This window comes from Amborella trichopoda, chromosome 6 (genome assembly GCF_054954075.1).
Source record: "Amborella trichopoda isolate Santa Cruz 75 chromosome 6, AtrichopodaSantaCruz75HAP2 v2.0, whole genome shotgun sequence".
NCBI lineage: Eukaryota > Viridiplantae > Streptophyta > Magnoliopsida > Amborellales > Amborellaceae > Amborella > Amborella trichopoda.
The window spans coordinates 5590530-5614250 of record NC_142341.1 but is presented as its reverse complement, the minus strand read 5'-3'; the positions used below and the strand labels follow the sequence as shown (position 1 = coordinate 5614250).

At 33.7% G+C, this 23721-nt stretch overlaps 1 protein-coding gene across 5 annotated transcripts; it reads right to left on the bottom strand.

The window, feature by feature from the left end:
• Positions 1–2803: 2803 nt before the first annotated feature.
• Positions 2804–14212, bottom strand: LOC18434379 (GDSL esterase/lipase At1g28570). 5 transcript variants are annotated; one of them, XM_088870602.1, is made up of 7 exons: positions 13949–14212; positions 13641–13843; positions 13229–13399; positions 8439–8587; positions 5313–5589; positions 4186–4396; positions 2804–3104 (listed from the first exon to the last, which is right to left on the bottom strand). In XM_088870602.1, exons 2-7 carry the CDS (start codon positions 13753–13755, stop codon positions 2933–2935), a joined length of 1095 nt encoding a protein of 364 aa, XP_088726728.1. In that variant the 5' UTR covers positions 13756–13843; positions 13949–14212; the 3' UTR covers positions 2804–2932. The 5 variants fall into 5 exon arrangements, with proteins under 5 accessions (XP_088726728.1, XP_020522930.1, XP_011623527.2 ...); XM_020667271.2 differs by having other exon boundaries at positions 13229–13429; positions 13949–14202; XM_011625225.3 differs by having other exon boundaries at positions 13229–13429; positions 13641–14202.
• Positions 14213–23721: the final 9509 nt, after the last annotated feature.

The window sequence follows — 23721 nt, the reverse complement described above, 5'->3', positions numbered from 1 at the left end:
CTTGGAAATTTTCAAAATTGACAGTCCAAAAATGCATTACAAAATACACTAGTTTTACTACTTAAAATCCAATTTTTTTTCATGTCCATGCATCTTGATGTTGAGATGATCAATTTGAGGATATTTGAGCATCAAAACAACCTCTTCTAGTGAACTATTTGAGGTAGGCTCTCATTTGATTGTTTACGGCCTCGGCTCTATATAAACTTTTCCCAAATTGAAATGGCCTAAAAAAACAAAAGGGTAAAAATGATGAAAAAGTAGCCCAAATTATCAAAAAAATCGATTTTCAAGATTTTGGTTTTGATTCGTTAGGGCTTTTGTAGATCAATATAAACAATGTAGGACAATTGGAACTAATGCGCGAAATCTAAAATCTAGATATCTTTGAAGAACGGTTTTATCCAATAAATTCTGAGATTTATTTATTGGAGGGATCTAAAATAATCATTTGAAACAAATTCCAGCAAAACGTTTGGAGGGGATATCGATGGAAAAGGCGGATTGGGGGGTTTGAGCTTTGAAATGACAGTTTGTTGATCATAAATCTAGCACTAAAATGGCTTTGATCCCAAATTTTTGCTCATATGATAGGGCCAGGAGAAGATCAATATAAAGAATTCGCTCAAAAGGGATTTAAAAATGCCATTTTGACTGAAATTTAAAAAAAAATAGAAGAAATACAATACTTAACATGATAATGATAAGTTTTGGCAACGTTTTACGTTAGCTGCCTATCTAATACAATGTATCTATAAAACTATTTTGACACCAAATTTTGGACATCCATTTTTCTATTAAACTCGCACTAATGAAAAATATAAAAACAATATTTTTGATAAAATAAAACGACCAAAATACCCCTGAACGTTTCAAGGGGTATTTTAGTCATTATTTTTTATCAAAAAATTATTGTTAATATTTTTTATAGGTACGTCCCAATGAAAAGTTGACACGTACCAAATTTCATATTCAGAAAATTTGTATTAAAATAAAAATAAAATACTTTAAGACGTCGCATCTAAGATCAAATGTTGAGTGACTTCCTTGATAAAAAATGGATGGCTGGATGGTAGGGGAGGATATAACTTCTATATTGAAGGGGAAACATAAAAAGCTTACCCGAAAGTGAAAGGGTGAAAAACTGTATTTTGGGAAGTGAAAGGGTGAAAAACTGTATTTTACATTCAAGTAATTACTAATGAGGAAATGTATTAGGCTTCAAGTGTCTGAATTTATTGTTAAGTTGGTGACCACTAGCAAATAAGTTAAATGAAGATGCGTAAATTTGCTTGCAAGAAAAATTGGAGATTTTTTTGTTTATAACTCCGGTTTTCATTTTTGTATTTTTTTGTTTATTAATTAAATGAAAGAATTCATTGTGCGTCAGGATTTTCCTAACCGCAATGTGCCTTGGAATTTTCGTAAATTCATTGTACCTTATGATTCATCATATGAACAAGTTCAAAAAATAAAAATATACTTTTAGTTATTGAAGGCCTAGATCACAGACAATTACCCAGAGTCTACCCATTGGATGTCTAGATTCATTATGGAGAAGGACTCATTTCAACCTTCATTAGGGTGCAGGAACCACTTCAATTGCCCACTTTGTATATAAACCCTTTGGGTGCATCGATCAATTGAATAGTGTGCCTTAGGGACTCGGTTGAAGTTAACTCAAATGCCTCTAGTCCTAAGTTGCCTGGTAGTAGGGGTGGCAATGGGCCGGACGACTTGGCCTGGCCTAGTCAGTTCGATCCTAAACAACAAGGGCCCGGGCCACAAGATGTGGCCAGAGGGCCAGGCTAGGACCAGGCCAGGGTCATCGCAGGCCCGAGCATACACATGCTTTTATGTGAAAATGCTTAGATTAACCTATAAGCCAACATTGTACAAGTTCACTGAGGATTTTTGGAATGTCTAAAAATCCTAATGGAGTGGATGGCCATCAGATGATTGAAGGGTATTCCTCCAATGTTATTGCATGGATAAGACTAGAGTTGAAGCTGCATTCGAGATTTAGGAGTCCGTTCGATGAAATTCATTTTCTTTTGCTTCTTTCTTCTTTCTTGTGCATTGTTAGTGGCCTGTTTGATGAAATTCATTTTCTTTTGCTTTTTTTTTCTTTTGATCTTGTGCATTGTTATAAAGAGGCTGATGTGTTAGCTAAAGGGAAGCCAATTAATCATCATTAGTGATCTCTCTTTTCCTGTAGCTTTTCCTTGTATTTCGCTTTGAGGCAATGAAATCCGTGGTTAACTTTTAAAAAAAAAGTTCACCTACCCCTTAATTCGTTTTTATATGTGTGTTTTAGGGTCATTTTACCAGGATGGTCTAAGAGCACTAAATTGGCAATGTTTTTTAAAACTGATAGTTGGGCACATCAAGCCATGAATGTAACATGCAATAAAAAACAACCTTCGATAATGCACCATGTTTAGTCTCTTCAAAACACCATTCTTTGAGCTTTTCTTAATTTTCTTCATGAGGACATTCACTAATGATAACACTTTTTTTAAGCGTTTTCATTATGCGACCAATAATGGCTTGAACGGTGATCGAGGGCAAGTGGGTCCGGCCAATTAATTCAATTGTCACACTCCATTAAATCCAATCCCTAGATGAGGCCATGATAATGCATATGACCATGCTGCTTTCATAGTTGTATGGATCACATTTATTCTTTTCATTCCAACCAGGTCAGGAGAATAGTTTACATGTTATGTATATATGCACTGGACTTATGGGTAAATGTATCATTGCAAGGAGCCATTAAAGTAACTAACTAAAAAAAGATAAGTTTTTGTGTTTTGACTTCAGAAACATGGCCTCATGTGAATTTGAATTTCATTGTACTGATGTAAAAGAAAGAGGATGGATAAATGTGGTCTTCAAAAAATCTAAACACCTAGTGAGGTTTGGGCAAGCCTTACATTATATCAAGGTAAAAAGTAAAACCTTGGTTTAATTCATTCAAACAAAAGAACAAACTTGTGATTAGAAATACATAAACACATACAGTTACATGCATAGCTTCAGGACCTTGGCTTGTTGGATTCGGCATGGTCAGGGGCGGCAATGCAACATCCAAGTTTCCAATCCTACAATTACAATCCATACAAAAAATAAAATCATACAACGTACACGCATAAAAAAAGTTATATCTAGTATATATACAGTAAATTAGTCAAAATACACCGCTTTTCAGCTATTTAACATTTTTATCTTTTTCTACTATTCCAACTCAAAGTCTTTGATGTGCATTTTGAAAATTATATTATAACATATGGCAAAAATGTTAAATAGTTAATTTCTTAAGTGCATTTTGACAAACATATATATCTTATAATCCTCATGACTATGAAAAGTCCATAGTCAACAGGGGTGTCGTAGTCCATGTATATTATTATATGGTGGAGAGACTGGGAGACGGTCATGTTATGTTCCAGGAGGTCCAACTCTAAACATCATGATTCAACCATAAAGTGAATGGTAATGACATCCATCGTTATGCATCTTTTATAGTCATGAGGACTATAAATACATGATTTTGCACAACTGTGTGAGCAAAATGCACACTTATTTATCTTGGAGTATTTCTTTAACCCCAAATTTCCCGATGTAAAATAGTCATCCTCAGCTAATTTAGAACAGAATTTAAAAGGGCCTAGAAAATGTACCCCATGATTAAGGCCTAGAAAATGTACCCCATGATTGAATACTTACCATTATTTAGCTGATCAGAACTGTATGGAAAAGTATACAAGGAGATCACCTACCACTGGTACAATGTGGTCACAATTAATCTTGGCCATTGGATGTGAAATTGGGTGGCTGTATTTATTCTATTGACCAAACTCAAAGTTCAAAAGAAATTTTCTCGAACTTTGTGACACGTCTAAGCCATCAGATTTCACATCGGAGGGTTATAACTAATTTGTGACTTATTTGTATCAAAGATAAATTGTCTCATTGTGTACAAATCTTCAAATTAATGCTTTTGAGTATTCTGCTCAAGGGAGCAAGTGCACCATTTACTACAACAGGAGTGTGCTACACTCTCCCTTCAGATAATTCTAACAGGCTTCTAAGTTGTAAGTATTTTCTTTCATGGTTATTCAAATAGAACTTAGGCATCCATGTATATGGAAATCAGGCTCAGGGCAAGGGTGGTCAGACAACCTCAGGGGAGGATCTGTGAATTCTCCGCTTAGTAAAGATGCGGTGATGAACTTGTAAGCGGTTTCAGTGAGATGCATCCCGTCCCAACTTATATACGAGGCTGGGTCAGAGCATGCTGTCACCCCAGATGTACCACACATACGATTAAAATTGAAGTTGTACCGATCTCCAACTCCACAACAGGCTGAGTGAACTGTCTCCTTAGCCAACCCTGCGATTATTGTCACCGATTAATATCTCAAAAATGATGAAAAATGTGAGATTGTGTAATTCTCTCATGTCGTGAAGGTCATTCCAAAGCTGTATCTAAGATACTGGAGGAATTGGGCAGGGCCTTGGTTGGTCATGGTGCTGAAAACTGTGATGCGCCGTCTCTATGATAAAATCCCATAACTGACCCACTAAAAAACAAGTTTTCTATTTTTTTTTAAAAATGAAATTATGAATGAAAAATGACTTTATTTGGTTCAACTATGGTTGAACTCAGGGTTTGGAAAATCATTGAACAAAATTGGATTAAGGGGGTCAGCGGTCTGATTCCCTCTAGGAAAAGCGATCGGTCCTAACCTACCAATTTGTAATTTACGAAATATGTTTGAATGGAAAACTATATTTTTTGATGAATTATGTTGTATAAACCTTGATCTATTGCCCTATCCTACTGTTTTTTCTATCCTTTGTTTCATCTTTTCCTTCATTGTTCAGCCGAATTACTAATTCGGCTTATCTGGATCATTGTAGCAACTGGATGATTCAGAACCTGATTTCGGGTTTTAAAACATTGGTTCAACTTAAGCAAAATTTTGTGTATCCATCTTATTGTTTGTGTGAATTTGATGTTATGAGAGGGATCCCTAGTTTTCTAATCAACTTCAGTATTTATGTAGAATCCCCTATTCTATTGGGTTAGGGATATGAGTGATTTTTCTGTGTGTGTTTTCAATTGGATTTGGACTTTCAGAAACTTCTCCATTAGGTTTGGTATTTGAAATATGTTATTTGGTTGACATTTATCTCAATACTTCACAAATATTATTGGATTTTACCCCCTAAAATAAAATCAATTAGAGGAAGTCCTAAGATGGTAACTAACTGAAAATGTTTTGAGCATTACGACTAAAACTTACCAAATGCTTCTGGGGATTTGAAGAAGCGCAGTGCAGCGTTGTAATAATCTGCATAGATGGTAGTGGCATGGGGAAACTTCTGTCTCATCACTTGTATGGCATCTTGGAGCTTTGAGTTATAATAAATTGCAAAATCATTGAATCGTTTCAAACATCCTGTATCAGGGTCATATTCTTGTTTGTCTTGTGTTTGGAACATGGTTAGATAAGCAGTGCTGCACCCGATCGGAAGATTACCCGGTATAACAAGAGTCTCAACACCTTCGTTAATGAATTCCTGTGTTTAAGTTGAACGAATTAAGTTAAATTGAGAACAGATGATGAAGATATCAGATGTACAGATGATGAAGTTAATTTTGATAAATTATTTGCCTAGAACTGTTTTTTGTTACTTTTTATTTTTTATTTTACTTGGTCAAAAAGAAAAAAAGTTACAAGCAGTCACGCTTTAAGATGTACAGTGCAAGAACCTCTACTAATTACTTTGTTAAAAGGAGTACCTCCAAAAATTTCATATAACATTATACACTCAAACTAATGCATAGAGGAGCAGCAGGGGGAAACCTTCACTTGTGCTATAAGCTACATATGTAATTGCTATTCTAGACCGTTGGATTTGAATGAATGGCTGAGATAATTTTAGTTATACTATCACTATTTACTTTTGGGTATCTAAAATTGATTCAATGGTTTAGAGTATTTTATTCTAATTTTTTGTCTTTTAACATAAGAAGTGGCTGTGCCTGCTTCTGATAGGGCCATACCCAATAAAAATAAGTTTATGTTAAGATGATTTAGATAAAAATTAAGGAAAATTTATTAAGTTACATATAAGAGATGAATAATTTAATACTTTACTTATATCTTTTGCTTTAATTTTAAAAAATACCTATAAAAAAATATTGACTTGAGTTGGAATAATTCCAAATGGGTAAAATTTAAAGCAGTTAATTTCTTGTTGGTTTTTTGATAATTTGCCCAAAAATTAAAAATAAAAGTTTATTTAAGTGTGACATTATAGCTGAAGTTATCTCAGTCATCTATTTCGATCAACTAATAAAAATAGTCGTCACATATATTTTATATAGGTAGGTGACGCTATATGTAAAGATTTCCCTTTTATGCAAGGACCCAGATGATAGCTTATATAAAAGAGGAGGCCTTCTAATAATTTGTCACACCTAAGAGCCCTAACCAAATGACAGAAATACCATTATTTGTACAAGGTTGTTTATGATGGGGGTCGAGACGATCTTAGGATGGGAATTGACTAGATCCGAACTACAAACTGAATTTAAAAGCGAGTGGCAGAGAGTGGGACAATCAAATCCTGATTTGAGGTCAGATCTACTCAGAAATAAGTAGATCTACTATTAGATCAGTGGCAAAGTCAGCATCAATCCGAAATGCGAAATACTATGTAAAATGCATTACAACTAATTTAAATCTAATAAAAGAAACAAAAATATATGAAAGAGTAAAAATGTACCAAACTAGGCCAGTTGGGCGGCGGCTCCCGAGGCATCGAGGTCTCGCTCGTATCAAGGCATCAAGTTTATGTTATGCGTCCTCTTTGTTTATCTTCACGTTTTGACCAGGTCATGGCTTGGTTGGATGGATTTCTTAATCAAAGGTCTGTAGATGGCCTAAAAGTAAGATTTTCCTAGATCTAGGTTTTTCTTAGGTCTCACAATCTCAAAATTTGTCTCAGCACACAAGCTAATAAAGTCTAAAGAGTCTAACCTAAATTGATCCCGAAATGACCTTTTTATAAGCTGAAAATCGTATGAAATGGGTAATAACTAGAAGATTTTTCAGCCTGAACTGCCATTTTTGTGGTTCAAGGATTGAGCAATACTACTAGTATCGCCCAGACCAAAATGGTCTAGGTTTAATGAATCTAACAAAAAATGATTCGGGAGGGGTTGACATGCAAAAACTGCCAATTTGTCACCCAAATCAAATCTACTCAAAATTAGCAGATTCTAGTTTGCGGTGATTATTGGGTTGTTGGGATGCTGCCTATAAAAAATCAACCGATTTGGGTTAGTCTAGACTAGGCGACACCAGTGGTGTCTCCTAGACCAAATCTGCCAAAAATTGGCAGATTCTTGTCTGAGCTGATTTTGGAGTTGTCGAGATGCTGCCTACAAAAAATCAACCGATTTTGGTCAATCTGGGTTTGCGACAGTATTGGTGTCTCCCAGGTGACACTGGTCGTGTCGTCCAAACCAAATCTACCCAGAATCGGTAGATTCTAGTTCTGGAGGAATCTACGGGCTCTTGTGATGCCTGCCAAAATTTGGGTCAAAATGAGATGCTTTGCTATTTTTAATATTTCTTTACTAAAATAGGGAGTTATGTAGGATTTTTAATCACATGGCAGACAATATATACTATGGTAATCTATGGTATGGGGGTTTACTGAGATAGTGTGGTCTTAAGGTTGTCTATGATTTAGAAAAAAATTGAATTTGTCAGTTTTCAAGATGGGGTGTCTACAAAGATATATCAAATTCCTGAAATGCCCATGCTTGTTTAGTGTTTCCAACCCTAAACAAATGTAGTATAAGTATTTTTGAAAATATTTTTGTGGAGATAGTGAATAAAATAAAAATTAAAAAATAGACCTTTTAATATTAATTGTGAGGTTTTGACTACCAGGATTTTCGACCCCTTGAATACTAGTTCCCCTTTACAAATAATGTGCACCCACAGATTTCATCTTGAAATTACCAATCCGATTATGTATTATATTTTTCTTTTTTGAATCTTAATGAAATAAATCAGACATTTAATTGCATGGCCAATTTAGTATTGTTTGTGTAATATATTTTATGATTGTCTATAAAGATACTATGTATCTTTTGTATATGGAGGTCACAATCATTATTGTCTCTTAAATTTTAAAATGTGTGGTTGTAAGAGCGTCATTGAATAGACACAAAGTTCAAAAAAAATAAAATATCTCAAACTTTGTGGCTCACCCCAAGCCACCCAATTTAATATCTAATGAGTAGAAATAATTATGACCTCTATGTACAAAAGATAAATGATTTTTTTGTATACAATCTTATATACTTTTTTTGCATAAAGCATTACGAAAAAAGAATACATGGTTGTTACCGAAGCAGCTTTCATGATCGTGTTAATGATGGATGGCACAAAAGCCTTGACCTCCTCTGTGCTCTTCCCTTGGAAAAAGGCAAAGTTGCAATCGTTACCTCCAATCTCTCCCACCAGAAACATCGATTTTTTCATAAACTCTTTGCAATCTGCAATTAGAAACAAAATTAGGGAGAGAGAGTCGCTGCAATTTGCAATTCTATAATTCTATAAAAAAGGAAAAATAAAATAAAAAATGAGAGAGATAGGCGAAAGTGATGTGTTCTATTTTTTTTGCGGGGTAAGTCAACAGTGGGAATTGAATTTGAGATGCTAACCACTCAAGCTCAAGTCCAAATTCTAGGTACAAGTAATGTGTTTGCCTTGATGTTTTAAGAATTGATAGAGAGAGAATGAGAGGGGTGAAAATGATTCACTATTAATGATATTGATGTTTAAAGGAATCATTCAAAAATATTGAAAACATTAAAAAACATATATATATATATATATTTCTCTTTCAAGACTATCTTTTTAGTTTTTTTTTATTTTTCAGTTATATAATATAAAGAAAAAAATGTTTCTATCACTTTATGTTTGTATATTAATCATTATTTTTTATATTTATCTTTGGATGCTGATATTATCCTCTCCCATTGAGTAAATAAAAGTGCTCCATTTATAAGTAGTTTTCTTTTTTTTTTGGTATATTTATAAGTAGTTAGTCCTTTGAGCAAACTTAAGAACGGGATAATGGACGCTTACCATCATCGCTCACTTATAAGATTCAACGGTCAGCACTGAGCACCAAAACGATGCACGTGGCAAATATCCACATATTCCTCCATCATTATTTCAGGCCTTGACTTTTTATTTTTTATTCTCTTTATAGAGCTTTTCTTACATTAAAGAGCATGGAAAATACGCTTTACGGGGTGAAAGCCATTTACAATCATTAAAGGGATCTAAATTTCTCAATTGACATTATACTTTCTTCGTTTCACAAAGTATTGTAATACCTCAATTGGTCTTATTATACTTTCTTCGTTTCACAAAGTATTGTAATACCTCAATTGGTCTTTTTCAGCATAACTCTATTTTAATACCTCAATTGCTCATGTTCATCATTAAGAGAACTCTACGGAAATAAGGGATGGTATAAAATGAGATCGTTTAATGCATAAGGTGAAATTTATAGGTTGGATGTGTCACAAAGTTTGAAAAAAATTCTTTTGAGTTCTCATTTACCGTATAATGTGAAATGTGAAATCTGATATACTGGATGTGCCACAAATGTTGTTTAAGAAAAGTCATTTACCGTATACTATGAAATGCGAAATCTGATAGGTTGGATGTGTCACAAAAATTCGAAAAAAATTCAAAAATTCTTTTGAACTTTATCAACCACGAAGGAACACTTTTGCAATTTTTTATAACAACAAGGGCTCTCCCTACAATTGGTTCATGTGGGGCCATATCCCTAACAACACGCAAATCATCTAACACCTCATAAATGCAACATTGTAGCCGGTTATGAATTTTTATAGACTTTGAACTTTTTGTGGTTTTTGATGTGGGACAAGTCTCATTCCTCCTATTTCAAATCACTATAATATATATCTCTTTTTGAGCAACTAATATCTCTCTCTTCGTCCCCCTCACGCCTCCACCCACAACCAACTAATATCTCTCTCCACCTCCCACACGCCTCCACCCCTGACCAACTAATTGTCTCTCTCTCTTCACCCCCTCGTGCCTCCACCCACGACCACCCCCACCTAAATATTCTAGTGTCTCTCTCGAATAATCTGCTATAAAACTTTAAATATATGAATATTTTCACATTAAAATTAATTTAATATTATTATGTTGAATGAATATAATTATATAAAAATTCTTAACTTATTTAATATAATTATGTTAAAATTGTTATTGCTATATTGAAATTTTTATTATTATAAATATATTAAAATGTCACATAATTTAATATATTAAATTGCTTTTTATTTAACGAATTATTATTGTTATATAGATTATGTTATTTTCATATTAGGTCTAGAGTGCATTTTTAAATAATATATTTTAACTTTTATAAATACTAATAAATAATTTATTGTTATTATGTTATTATTACAATGACTTATTTTATACAACAATAAAAAATTGATATATATATTTGAATTGTATAAGTTGTTATATAGAAATTCTTGAATCATGTTTATTATAATTAATAATTAAATATTGATAACCAAATCTTGTATTTTATTTATTAATTATACATCCAGATAGGAAAATAGTGTTTCAATATTCACTTATTTTTTCAAAGTAACGAAAGTACATAATGCATCACTCCTAATTTCTTTTAGAAACTAAAAGAACACTTTTTTTTAGAGATTTCTAGTGATTTTGTTAAAAAAATTTGGGACAAAAATTGCCGATTCCGCCAATTCTCCGATTCGATCCACCAATTCTCCAATCCGACACAAGTATGGGTGTGACCGATTCAAGTTACTGATATGTTTTTTAAAAGCTTGGTGACTACCGTGTACCAAAGATAAATGGTCTCATTGTATACTTTTTCCTAAAAATTAAGGGTGGGGTTTATATAAAGGATGCAGCCTAGGTTTTATGAAAACAAAGTAATGGCTTACTTTGAATCCTCTTTTGGAAAGTACTTTAGGTATCAGAAATATCTATCGTGGCTCTAAAATCAATTTCCAATAGTGTCTTTGAAATTTGAAGTTCAAAAATAGTATAAATATTGTGGATATGTGAACACTTATTTTTAGGGCAAAATAAGCGGTTTAGATAATGTGTTACAATATGCACTATTTTTAGGTTTGATTTTTTTTTTTTTGACTACATGGTCAGGGCCGGAATGATTGATTTGAAGGTTTTCCGAAGTTCAAACTATAATTTTCGGTGAGTTTCGAGGTGAGGATTTACTTATTTTAATAAGGTTGCAAATCTCACAAAATATTTTCATTATATAAGGGGCCCTCATTATACTTTAGAAGTAAGAGGTACCTCTAAATTTTATCTGTAGATGTAGTTTCGGTATAAAAATCTTTTGATGGCTTGACAATCTATTTTCATCTTTAATTATTAAATTTAAACTTTAAAAAATAGTACAGATGAAATATATTTATAAATACTTGAAAATCTCGAATGTAGACAGTCTAGATAACTTGTTAGCACTATGTTTTAGGACATGAAAATTTTTTTTTTTTCTCCACATCCATGCATCTTGAGGTGGTGATGATCAATTGGATTTGTGATTTGTATCTACCTTCCATAAACCGTTTCGAAAAGTAAAAGCATTTCACAAATTTAAAACACCCTGAAAAAACACGGCTATTCTTCTCATTTGGTTGGAGTCTCTCACACTGATCAAATTATTAAAATGCCCCTATTTAATCCAAAGTTCCCAAGATATTTAAGCATTTTTTATAAAAAGGTACTTGAGTGATGCGAATATTAAAAAGTAAATAAATGGGATGTTTTGTCTCCTTTAATCCCCTAGATAATGACTTCCCAAAATTATATAAAAGGTAAATTTTGTATAAAGTGCCTAGCTTTTTTTTTAAAAAAAAAATTTGTTTCAATGTAAAAAAAAGCTAGGCACTTTATACAAAATTTAGAAACAATTTTTTTTTAAAAAAAAGGCTAGGCACCAAGTCCTTTCTATTTCCAAAACCGAAGTAGTTCGAGCATATCTATAAAAAATTTAAAATTTAAAATTAAAAAAATTTGTATAAAGTTGCAATTTTAAGATGTAAAATTAAAAATGTACCTCAAAAATCCATTGAAAAATATTGTTTTGATGTTGAATATCCTTCAAATTTAATCATCTCGATTATGAATGTAAGAAATGATTTGTCAGGATTAGTTTCATGGAAAAATGATTTGTCGGTGAAAGCAATGCCCACTTATAATTTATATAATTTTCCAATGAAGCCCTTTGAAGTTGTCTTCTCTTAAACCTAGAATGCGTCCAATCACAAAATTCTCCGCATTCAACGGGGAAAAGAAAACACTTCTTCTTGGACAAGCCCTCCCCCCAATAATAAACAAATATTAACAGCAAAGCTCTATATCTTTTCATTCTTTTCTTTTAACAAACATTTCATATTCTCGTAAATATTCCTAAAGATGACCATTTCTTTTACTCGGCAATTTATGCTAATAAAATATGAAACATATAACGAATTCTAACAGTTACATATTTATCTCTCCTTCACAAAAATTAACTTAATTTTGAAAATTAAAATTTTGCCATCCTCGGTAAATAATTTTGAGGAAAGTATACAAACAGATGATTTATTCTTAGTACAAAAAATTCACAATTATTTTTGCCAGTCAGATTTCAATGGGGTGATTTATGAACGTGTTATATACTGGACTCAAAACTCAAAAGAAAAAAATATTGAACTTTGTAGTTCAATCCAAACCATCCAATTTGGCATCAAACGGCTAGTATCAATTCTAACCGTTTTGTACGAAAGCCTACAAGCCTTTTTTCTCAATATTTCAAATATACAAATATTATAATTCCAACTAATTTTTATTTATGGCATATCTATCCTTCTGTTTGACAACTTCTAAATTGAATTTCATATTTAACTTGTGTCTTAAACATTTATCCTTCCAGATGGTTTGATGAATGTTCTATTAAGAGTAAGTAATTGTGGATCAAGTGCCCCTGGTTAGGGAGAGGGAATGTTCTTTCAAGAGTAACTAATTGTGGATTAAGTGCCCCTAGTTAGAGAGTGTATTTTTCTGGGTAAATAGAGAGAGAGAGAGAGAGTTACCGGAATATGGTTTACAAATAGAAGGAAGGAGTTGGTGGAACCACTGAAGCTGAGCATTGAGAGAGATGTTGGTGACTGATTGAGAAGAGGAATCAAGGGCCGTGGCACCCCCCACCGCGAAATTCACTCCTTTAGAGAAGTCATCTCCACCGTCCAATGTAGAAAGATACGCTGGAAGGAGAGGCAGACCCAACGCTTGGGCTGTGATTTTTTTTTTCAATCCGATCAAAAAACTACATGAGGAAATTGCATAAAGCTACAAAAGAAATTAGAGTGAAAAAGTGCCTGCAATGCAATGCAAGGGACATGACCCATCCGAGACATGAGATTCAGCCCTATGTCGAAACAAAACAATACAATACAATTCGGTTGGAAAAATGGAAATGGAGAGAAATTAGAAAGGAGAAAGTACCAAAGAAATCAACGACCAAGCGGCCATCAGAGAAGCGACCGGTAGGCCTGTGAAAGAAGGTCTCTCCATAAGGAAGGCGGCCAATGGGAGAGGACTGGCCCTGTAGAGAGAGCATGTTCCCCGTATCGGCAAGCGAATCACCAAAGCTGAACAGAGCTGCATAGGAGCTTGTGTTTGACTCGGCCTTAGCTGCGAATAGGCAGCTGTAGAGAGAGAAACCAAAGATGAGAGAGAATCTCACGGAAGCCATTAGTTCTTGATGAAAGAAAATGGCAAAAGAAGGGGAGTTTGGAATGGGTTTTATATACCGGGGAGAAAATGCTCTCCCCCTCCTAAATTGATTTTGCAGGAGAGTTGGACCTTTGTAATGAAATGGGCCTCTCTCTCTCTCTCTCTTATATACAGGGGAGGAAATGCTTTCTCACTCCTAAATTGATTTTGCAGGAGAGCTGGGCCTTTGTAATCAAATGGGTCTTTCTCTCCGTAAAAGGGCGACAGATCCCGCTTTGTATCTTATGAATAAAAAACGAGATCCCTCTTTGTATGGTCTGAAAGAAAAACAAAAGAACTTTAGTATTGGAAAGTAATGTATTAGTAAATTACAAAGCAAAGCAAAGCAAGCAGAGCCGTCAGTTCTCATGATGGACGGTGAATATGAGGTGATGTTGACTGACAAAGGGCTATCACAGTAGTGACCTTCACATGCATCATATGCCCGCTGTAATATTTTAATGTTTCAATTTTCAAACTGAAATGTCTTCTTTTGGAAATTTTTTTTTTTTTTTTTTGGGTAATTCAATGGTGAAGACATGCCCTGCTTTTGTTTTCAATAGATTGGGGTTTACATTTTGAAGGTATTTACCTATTTTTTCAATAGATTGGGATTTACATTTTGATGGTATTAATTGAAGGTGTCAATGATAGGAATGGATACCACGATGTGGTAACTGGGTGTGGGAATGCTAAACATAACCCCTTTCTCTTTAAAAACGTAAATCGTCGGGGATTGGGGCACTATCTTTTTGGTAAGAATGAAATCTTCTTTGGATTTTGTTTGATAAGAGTTTGATAGGGTAGGAGAGGACTTGTGTCTTCTTAATCCCCTCCCCCCACCCACCAACCAAAAAAAAAATAATATATATAATATAATGAGAACATTCACCTTGTTTATAAGGAGATCACAATTATTTACAATCATTTGATGCGAAATTTGATAGTTTGGATGTGTCACAAAGTTTAATTTTTTTTTATTTGAAGTTTGAATTTGATCAATGAAATAAATGAAACCATATAATTTCACATTCAATGGTCAAGATTAATTGTGGCTACCATGTTTAAAGATAAGGGATTATATACAATGAGATCATTTATCTTTTATACAAGAAAGTCATAATTACTTACAACCATTTGATGTAACATCTAATAGCTTGGGTGTGTCACTAAGTTTGAGAAAATTTATTTTGAAGTTTGAGTTTGGTCAACGCAATGAATGCAGCCATCCAATCTCACATCTATTGGTCAAGATTAATTGACCATTTTGTATCAAAGGTAAATGGTCTCATTATATACAAAAGATAAATGGTCTCATTATATACTTTTCTAGGTTATGTTTGGGTGCTCACACTGTGGAATAATTTATTATTGTACTCAATACTTTTAGAAACTCGGATTTGTACGTGAATCATTTTTTTAATAAGGGTAGTTTTGATCATTGGGAGGGATGTGACGTTATCTATATGGATATGACGTTGCTCACATGGATCACACTAGTGGCACTATGAAACAACCCATGTGGATGATGTCGCACCTCTCCTAATGACTAAAAATACCATTATTAAAAAATATTTTATGTATAAAATAAAATAAATTACTTCATAGTGTGAGCACCCTAAAACTATAGAGTACAATGACAAAACAAGGGTATATATATATATATATATATATATATATATATATATATATATATATATATATATATATATATATATATATATTTGGTGTATGAGACCTCTCTCATAAAAAAAAAGTAGTGAAACTGATTGATTTATTTGGGTTTTTCTTTGCAAAATGAGGTATATGGGCTTTTCAATATATTTAAAACTTTTGTTTTTAATACGAGGTTCCTCAGTTTGTTAATGCACTTTTTCTTTGAACAATGAAGCCTCTATTCATATAGGAAAAAGTTTATATAAGGTTGCAACTTTAAAATGTAGAATTAAAAGGGCACCACAAAAATCCATTATAAAAAGTTGTTTGGATGTTTGAAAACTCTAACTAATCATCTCGACATCGAGATGTATGAATATGAAAAGAAGAAAAGATTTCAGGTTTGCGAAAAGTTATAGATCTACTTGATTTCAACCATTATTAGAGTTTAAAATTGGGAAAATATCCTATTATCCCATATTTTTAACTTATATATCTCATCAGATTTAAGAATTGAAACTATTACTTGTAAGCAAAAAAATTCCATCTTTTCTATCTTCCAACCTCCTAAACCCTTTTGACCATGTATTATTAACCTCAACAACTTATGAAATGACTCTATCTCTCTCTATCTCATATCTCTATCTCTCTCTCACATCATCGTCTCTCTCTCTTAAAACTCCATCTCTCTCTAAAATCCAAACTCCATCTCTCTCTCTCACTTCATCGTCTCTCTCTCTCTCTAAACTCCATCTCTCTCCCTAAAACTCAAACTCTCTCTCTCTCTCTCAAACTCCATCTCTCTCTAAAACCCAAACTCCATCTCTCTCTCTCTAAAACTCCAGCTCCCTCTCACATATAAGAAGGTGTGCTCGTGTTTGAGCTCAAGCTAAACCCCTTGGCTGGTAAATTCACTGAGAAGCGAAGAGAGAGATGGAGTTTTAGTGAGAAAGAGATGGAGTTTGAATAGGGTGTCATTTTATTGTTTATTTGGGTAAAAAATTTATGGCTAAAATGGTCCAGGGGATTGTAAGATATAAAAAATAAAGACATTTTGTTTATAAGTAATATTTTCAATTTTTGGATCTCATGAGATATGAAAGTTAAAAATAAGAGATAAAGATATTTTTTCCCTTCAAAAGTTTATAATTAGAGATAAAAAAAGGAATCAAACCATCTTTTTTATTTTTTATTCCATTGGTTATGGGAAAAACTTCATAATTACCATTTTTTTTTGTGATAAAACTTCATAATTGGCACTTCTCTTTCTCAATACTTGATTCAATTTGGTGCCATTTTTCACAATTTTGCCCACATGCCACTAAGTTTCAAATCCTTCTATTTGACATTTTCCATTTTTTGACCAGAATTTTACACAAATGATACTAAGTTTCAAATCCTTTCATTTGGCAACTTCCACATTTTCAAATAATAATTTCCTTACTTTCCATGCTCAGTGAAGTGATCCATGCTCGCACTTTGGGTTTCCTTGGCACCTCCCTGATGATGATGATCTCAACAACATACTGTTGAAGTGTATCACTCCTCCACTCAAAAATCCATAAAAAATTTGCAATGCCAAAATGCATTTTACTCACAAAAGTTTTTTTTTTTTTGAGTGAATACTCACAAAACATTTTAAATGTCGCATATTGAAAGGATCAAGAAACTCAAGTGGTATTTATATAAGGTCGGAAATAAAGGAGGCAATAATGAAGATCTTAAGAAGAAAGTTACAAACTTTGAATTTCTAAATCCTAGGTGGACCCCTTAATATTTGTATACATACAATTGTATATTTACACATTAGCTATTTATATATGAAAAAAGTTTATATAGAGTCGAGGCTCTAAACAATCAAATTGAAGCCTACTTCAAAAATTTCATTAGAAGAGGTTGTTTAGATGATCAAATATCCTCAAATTGATCATCTCGACATCAAGATGCATGGACATGAGAAAAAAATGGATTTCAAGTTTTAGAAATAGTGCATCTTGTAACGTATTTTTGGATCGTCAATTTTCATGATTTTCAAGTTTTCATAGATCTCTCGATCTACACTATTTTTGAAGATTTAAACTTATAAATAAAAATCAAAATATACTTTAAGGCTATCACAAAGTTTTCCAGTATTGAAACTACAATTCTGGATACTATTTAAAGGTAGGCTCTAATTTGATTGTTTAGAGCCTAGGCTCTATACAAACCGCACCTTTTATATATTAGCATGCATGTCATATGTAATTTTTAAACATCTCTGACCTATGGGATCCACCTTATTTTGGACGGTATTTGTCAAATTTGATGGGGCACTCAGTCTAGGTCCGGCAACTGTAGTCTAAATAAAATATGATATGGAACTATGCAGAATGAATTTGCTAATAAAAAACCTATCAAAGAAATTATTCGCATTTGGTCCACTCATGACGTGTTGTGGTTTTTGTGGGGTATTAAGTCAAAGGCTCAAATACCCCAAAAAATCAAGGAAAGTAGACCTACCCTCTTTCTTTCATTGCGGAAAAATAGGGGTGGGTTCTTGGTAGTTCGTTAATGGGCAAGTGGGGCGTAATTTCCAAGGTTTGAATAGACTCTAACCTGACCTCACGAGGAATAAGTATTTAGTGAAAGAAATTGAAGAAGATGAGTATGTATATATTAAAAAGGAAAAAAATATGTATAATGTATGGATATGATGGAATCACTTTTGACCAGAGTTTAAAATCTTGGCGATTTTCAATATGGGTCGTCGATTTGGATGAAGGATAAATCACTATCGAACGGGTTTGACAATGGTGTGGGTTCCCGGTTCGTTTCCACCCAAATTCTTCTTTTTTTTTTTCTTTTTTTTTTTTTTTCTCTCTTTTTTTATTTGAGTTTATCAAATGTTTTTGTCCCCATTAAATCCCTACCCCCATACACTTATATTTTTATTTTATTTTGTTTTTGGATCACCAATCTAAGTAATTTGAGAACGATTTGAATCGCTGATCCAGCTAGTCTGGACTGGAATGGGGGGTGAACAATCCTCCCCATCGATCTACTTTTTTAAATAGTGCTTTTGACATCCAATTTGATTAAGCGTTTTATTAGGGTACTCCTATACATGAATTATTTTTTTAATCTACATAACATTTTTGGACACTTAAAACTTTTATCCTACAATGTAGTAACATTTTGTCTAATGACACTATTTGTGATTAATCAAAGGTAAAGTAAAATTTATTGATGAAAATAAAAATATTTATTAACTATAGTGGAGAATGACATCTTTCACACAAAAATTGACATCACCCACATGGAACATCAATTGCTTTTAACTACTAATAAAATACCACTAATTTTTAGTAGAAATATCTATTTTACCCTTTCAAATGACAAAAGGTGTCACTCGTGTACAAAAAATAATGGTAATAAGTGTTAAAAAATTTTGAGTTCATTAAATAAATACCCCTATCCTAACATAACCCTTTGATTAATTTCCAGTAGAATATTTCTAGAGTGGGCAATTAAATTTTGGTGCTTTGGTAGGCTCATGCCAATCCAACACATTTCACCCGTTGAAAATGACGAAAGTTTCGTACTTTATCGGGGCAATGGTGTACCCTTTTACTAAGTACATAGTTTTTGTACTTGGTAATTTATTTTCATTAGTTAGCTTAATCCTACCAAAAAAAGGAAACAGTTTGTACAAGGTTGCAACCTTAGATCTAGAATTAAGGTGTGCCTAAAAAATCTATCATAAAAGGTTGTTTTAATATTGCAAAGCTCTCTAATTGATCATCTCGACATTGAGATGTATGAATATGAAAAGAAAAAAAATATTTCGAGTCTTGAAAATAGTGTATCGTGCAACACATTATCTAAATTGTCCATTTTCATGATTTTCAAATATTTAGAAATCTACTTGATTTGAATCATTTTGGAGTTTAAGATTTTATAATCAGAGAGAAAATAAATTATTAAGCCATCCTAAAAAATTTTTAAGCCAAAATTATATTTATTATAAAATTTGGAAGTACACCTTGAATTGATTTTTTAAGGTTGCAACCTCATACAAACTACAACCACCAAAAAAACTTAATCGCTTCTTTCATACTCCCCAGTGCATCTTTCACTTTACACGTATAGAGATTAAACTAAAGAGGGATAAGAAAAGAGACACAGAGTTTTGAAGAGTATGAATTTCTTGGCATGTGACACTTGGTTTTAGTCTGGTTTGAATCAGATGATCATTGCTTGGGTTTCAACTATCAACAGAGAAACCTTCATAGCCGTAGAAGCTTACCCATAGATTTATGTGACCACCAAAGTACCAAATAGTCCCAGTATACACCCAACTTCACTTAAACTTTTACCCATGTTATTAGAACCTTTTCTTATTCCAATCTCATACCATTATGTAAGGATTTGAAACAGCATTCCGACCGATCACGTTTCACATCAATCCGATTAAGAGTTGGAAAGTTAGTCCTGAAATATCATTACTTGCTAGTTTAGAGTTATGCTAGGCTACGTGTAGCTAGAAAATAGCGACTCTCGGTTGGGGGTGAGAATGGGTTGAATACACCGACATCTTGATTCGGATCTAAAAAGTATATATGGGATTTGGATCCGGACCTGATAGGATCCACACTATTTGGATATGGATTCAGATCCAAATCCAAAAGATATACATGAGATCCGAATATGGATTTGGGCCCCATCGGATCCAAAAGATTATTTTATATTTATAAAATAATATATAATATTTTAATAACTAGGTAAGATCCGGATTAGATACACCTACACCCTATCTAAATTGCTATTCGGATCCAAATTTTAGAATCTGCATCCAACCCATCGGAACCATACCTAAATTCAGATAGGATTCGAAATTCGGGTTTCGGATCCAAACCGTGTAAATTCTCAACCCTGATTCTCGGGTGTAGGTGAACCATGCCCAACTAGGTGCCAGCTACATTTGATGGACTAAATCAAGGCCAGGACCCATGTATCTTATGAACTATGTAGAAGCTTCAACAAGATTACTACACCTTGGAAAACCAAAAGACTTGAAGGACGGGTGGCAGTTTTAAATGATTATTGCGACTGGAAATATCTCAAATCCTGCTCCCCACATCACCAGCACTCAAGCATTCATTCCTGCCACGATCCATGCAATGAAATGGTAATGATTGATGTATATGTTAGAATTTGTGGGAGCATAAAATGGAGAATGGAGAGAGAACACAACGTTTATGTAGTTCAGGCCGAGGCCTTCCGTCCATGGATCCAAAGCCCCAACCGGCTACATCTTTACTATTTTGGATGAATGTTTATATCAATGAGTACCTATATATGTAGAGAACAATCACACAATTAGAGGAGATAAGTATGATATGATAACTTGATGGCCAAATAACTTGGTCTCTATCTTCTACATACCTAACATTATCAAGGGATATATACATATATATCGATAATGATGTATATAAATATGAACCCGAGATATTCATATCCTAACACTCCCTCTCAAACTTAAGATACTTTGATACAAAGCAGCTAGAGTTTAACCAATACTAAGTTGTCAAAAAAAAAACAAGTAGTGATTAAATCCATGATAAATTTCACAGGTTACCATGGTCTTTCAAGAAACAACCTTGGGCTCTCTACTTTCTCTAGAGACTTTCTCTCTCTAGGGTCTTTCAAGAAACAACATTTTTTGGGCTCTCTATTTTCTTCTAGAGACTTTCTCTCTTTAGAGTTTTCTTCTCTGAAGATCTTATCTCTTGGAGGCTTCTTTTCTTTCTAGAGGTTTTCTCTTTTTAAAAGAAAATGATATTTATTTATCTCTTCTTCGGAATATCAGGGATCGAGTAACAAAAAACATGACAATCATCACACAGGATAGAGCAACGGAAAACTCCATTATCAAAACAGGATCAAGTAACGAAAAACTTGATCATCAACCAGGATCGAGAAATTCGATTATCAAACTGAAACTGAAACTGGAACTAGAGTTTTGAAACCAAAAAGTTGCCAAAGACACTTGCATTGCTATCACTGACATATTTGAATAGTCTGCAAGAGCGAAGATATGTAATATTGGATACGTGATCACCAAACTTGCTTTAAAGACCACTAAAAGTACTACAAAGGTAGCACAAAGACGGCTCTGCGATAAATAAAGTGGCAACGAACACTGAAGATTTATGAAAACTTCTCTTTAAAAAATCTGTTAATCATGAATGTATGTGTTCCTCTTGACGATGTCACTACAACAATGGTGTGATGAAGTACTCTGCAACATGGCGAGGCACTAGAAGCAAATAACACGCGAGACAACTAAAAAAATGCAAATAACGCGTGAGACAACTGAAAAATGCTCGAATAGCGAAACTGATGTTCTTGTCCACATAGAGGGTACATTAGAGATGTCGACTTCATATCTACTGATCTCATCTCCATATCTCCTATACTTTCCCCCTCAAGTTGGGTGTGGATGCAAAGAAGTACCCAACTTGTAATATATATATATATATAATGAAATTGGGCTTCTAGACAGTAGCCCAAATCTTAAAAAATATACCACTCATTTTTCTCTTCTTGTCCACTTCTTTTTTTTTTCTTTTTTTGCAATTGGACTTATTTGTTTTTTCCATGATGCGCTGCAACTCCTTGTGAGATCCCAAAGTCATGGCTAAAAAGATGCGCTGAGAAGTTGTTCAACACGTCTCTTGAGAAAATCGTTGTTGCTAATAACGATAACTATGAAAACCATTTTTCACGGCATAAAGAAACTGGTCAAGGTCCCCTTGTTTCCTGATTGGAATGTTTGGATGCAATTTCTTGACAAAATAACTGGAGGTCTTAGACTGGATGGATTGGCAGAGTCACATCCCATAGAGGTTGAGATAAACCATGCTCGTGAGGTTGATAAAATCTTTGATGCCATAAGCTATATAAAGGGTGCATCTGTTATTTGCATGCTGCCATAAGCTATATGAAGGGTGTAGAATCGAAAAGCAATCCACTAAACAAGAAAGAAGAAACAAACATAAAAGAAAGAGGCAACCAAGTACAATGCAAAGATATATATGGTTCGGCAACGTGCCTATGTCCACTGGGAGATGATAGCTGCTTTACTGGCAATGGAGAATTGGTTACAATGACTCTCGTCCTTATACCTCTCTCTGTTTCGTATTACAAAGAAATATCCTTTGTTTCCTCAACTCTAATAGAACCCCCATCGCAACAATATATATAGTTCTAGGCAGATGGTACAAATTACCAAAGTACCCCATGTACAGATACTTTAACGGCCTTCAAGAGTCGTCCCTTTGACTCCACCTTGGTAGATCTATTTCCTCATAATACAATACATCAATCATCAACAAAGGGTGCATATGTTATTCGTATGCTGCATGTTTACCTCGAGGCTAAAACTTTTCAGAGATCTTTGGCTTCATACATAAAGAGGCATGCATATAAAAATGCAAAGACAAAAGACTTATGCGCTGTGCTTTCTAAGGAATCTGGAGAACCAACGAATTCGTGAGCAGCAACAGAGATCATGAGGGAAATGGTGGAGGCAAATATCACAAAAGGACGAGCAACAACAAAGATCGGATCTTTCTTGCTCTAATACCATGTTAGAATTTGTGGGAGCATAGAATCGAGAATGGAGAGAGAACACAACATTTACGTGGTTCAGGCCGAAGCCTTATGTCCACGGATCCAAAACCCCAACCGGCTATGTCTTCACTATTTTGGATGAATGTTTACATCAATGAGTACCTCTATATAGAGGACAATCACACAATTAGAGGAGATAAATATGGTATGATAACTTGATGACCAAGTAACTTTGTCTCTATCTTCTAGATACCTAATATTATCAAGATATATATATGTATATATATAATGATGTATATCAATATGAACCCGAGATATCTATATCCTAACAGTATCGGATTTTCCTCTTAGATCCTAGTGGTGGGGTAATGGGCTCTAAACTTCATTTTTATCGATTGATACTTGTGGTTCCAGATATGGGGGATATCAATAAATGCAACGAAAGACTCCTCTTATGGAGGAATGAATTGTATGGCAGTACAAGCACATGAAGATGCCTCCTCCTTTCCAACCCCTTCTTCATTCTCTTTTATCTGACTCT

Coding starts and splice junctions, on each gene's coding strand:
- LOC18434379 (XM_011625225.3), bottom strand. CDS start 13,890: ATGGCTTCCGTGAGATTCTCTCTCATCTTTGGTTTCTCTCTCTACAGC. Junction 8,588..13,228: donor TATTTGTAAACCATATTCCG/GTAACTCTCTCT, acceptor TTCTAATTGCAG/ATTGCAAAGAGTTTATGAAA. Junction 4,397..5,312: donor CAAATCCCCAGAAGCATTTG/GTAAGTTTTAGT, acceptor CAATAATCGCAG/GGTTGGCTAAGGAGACAGTT.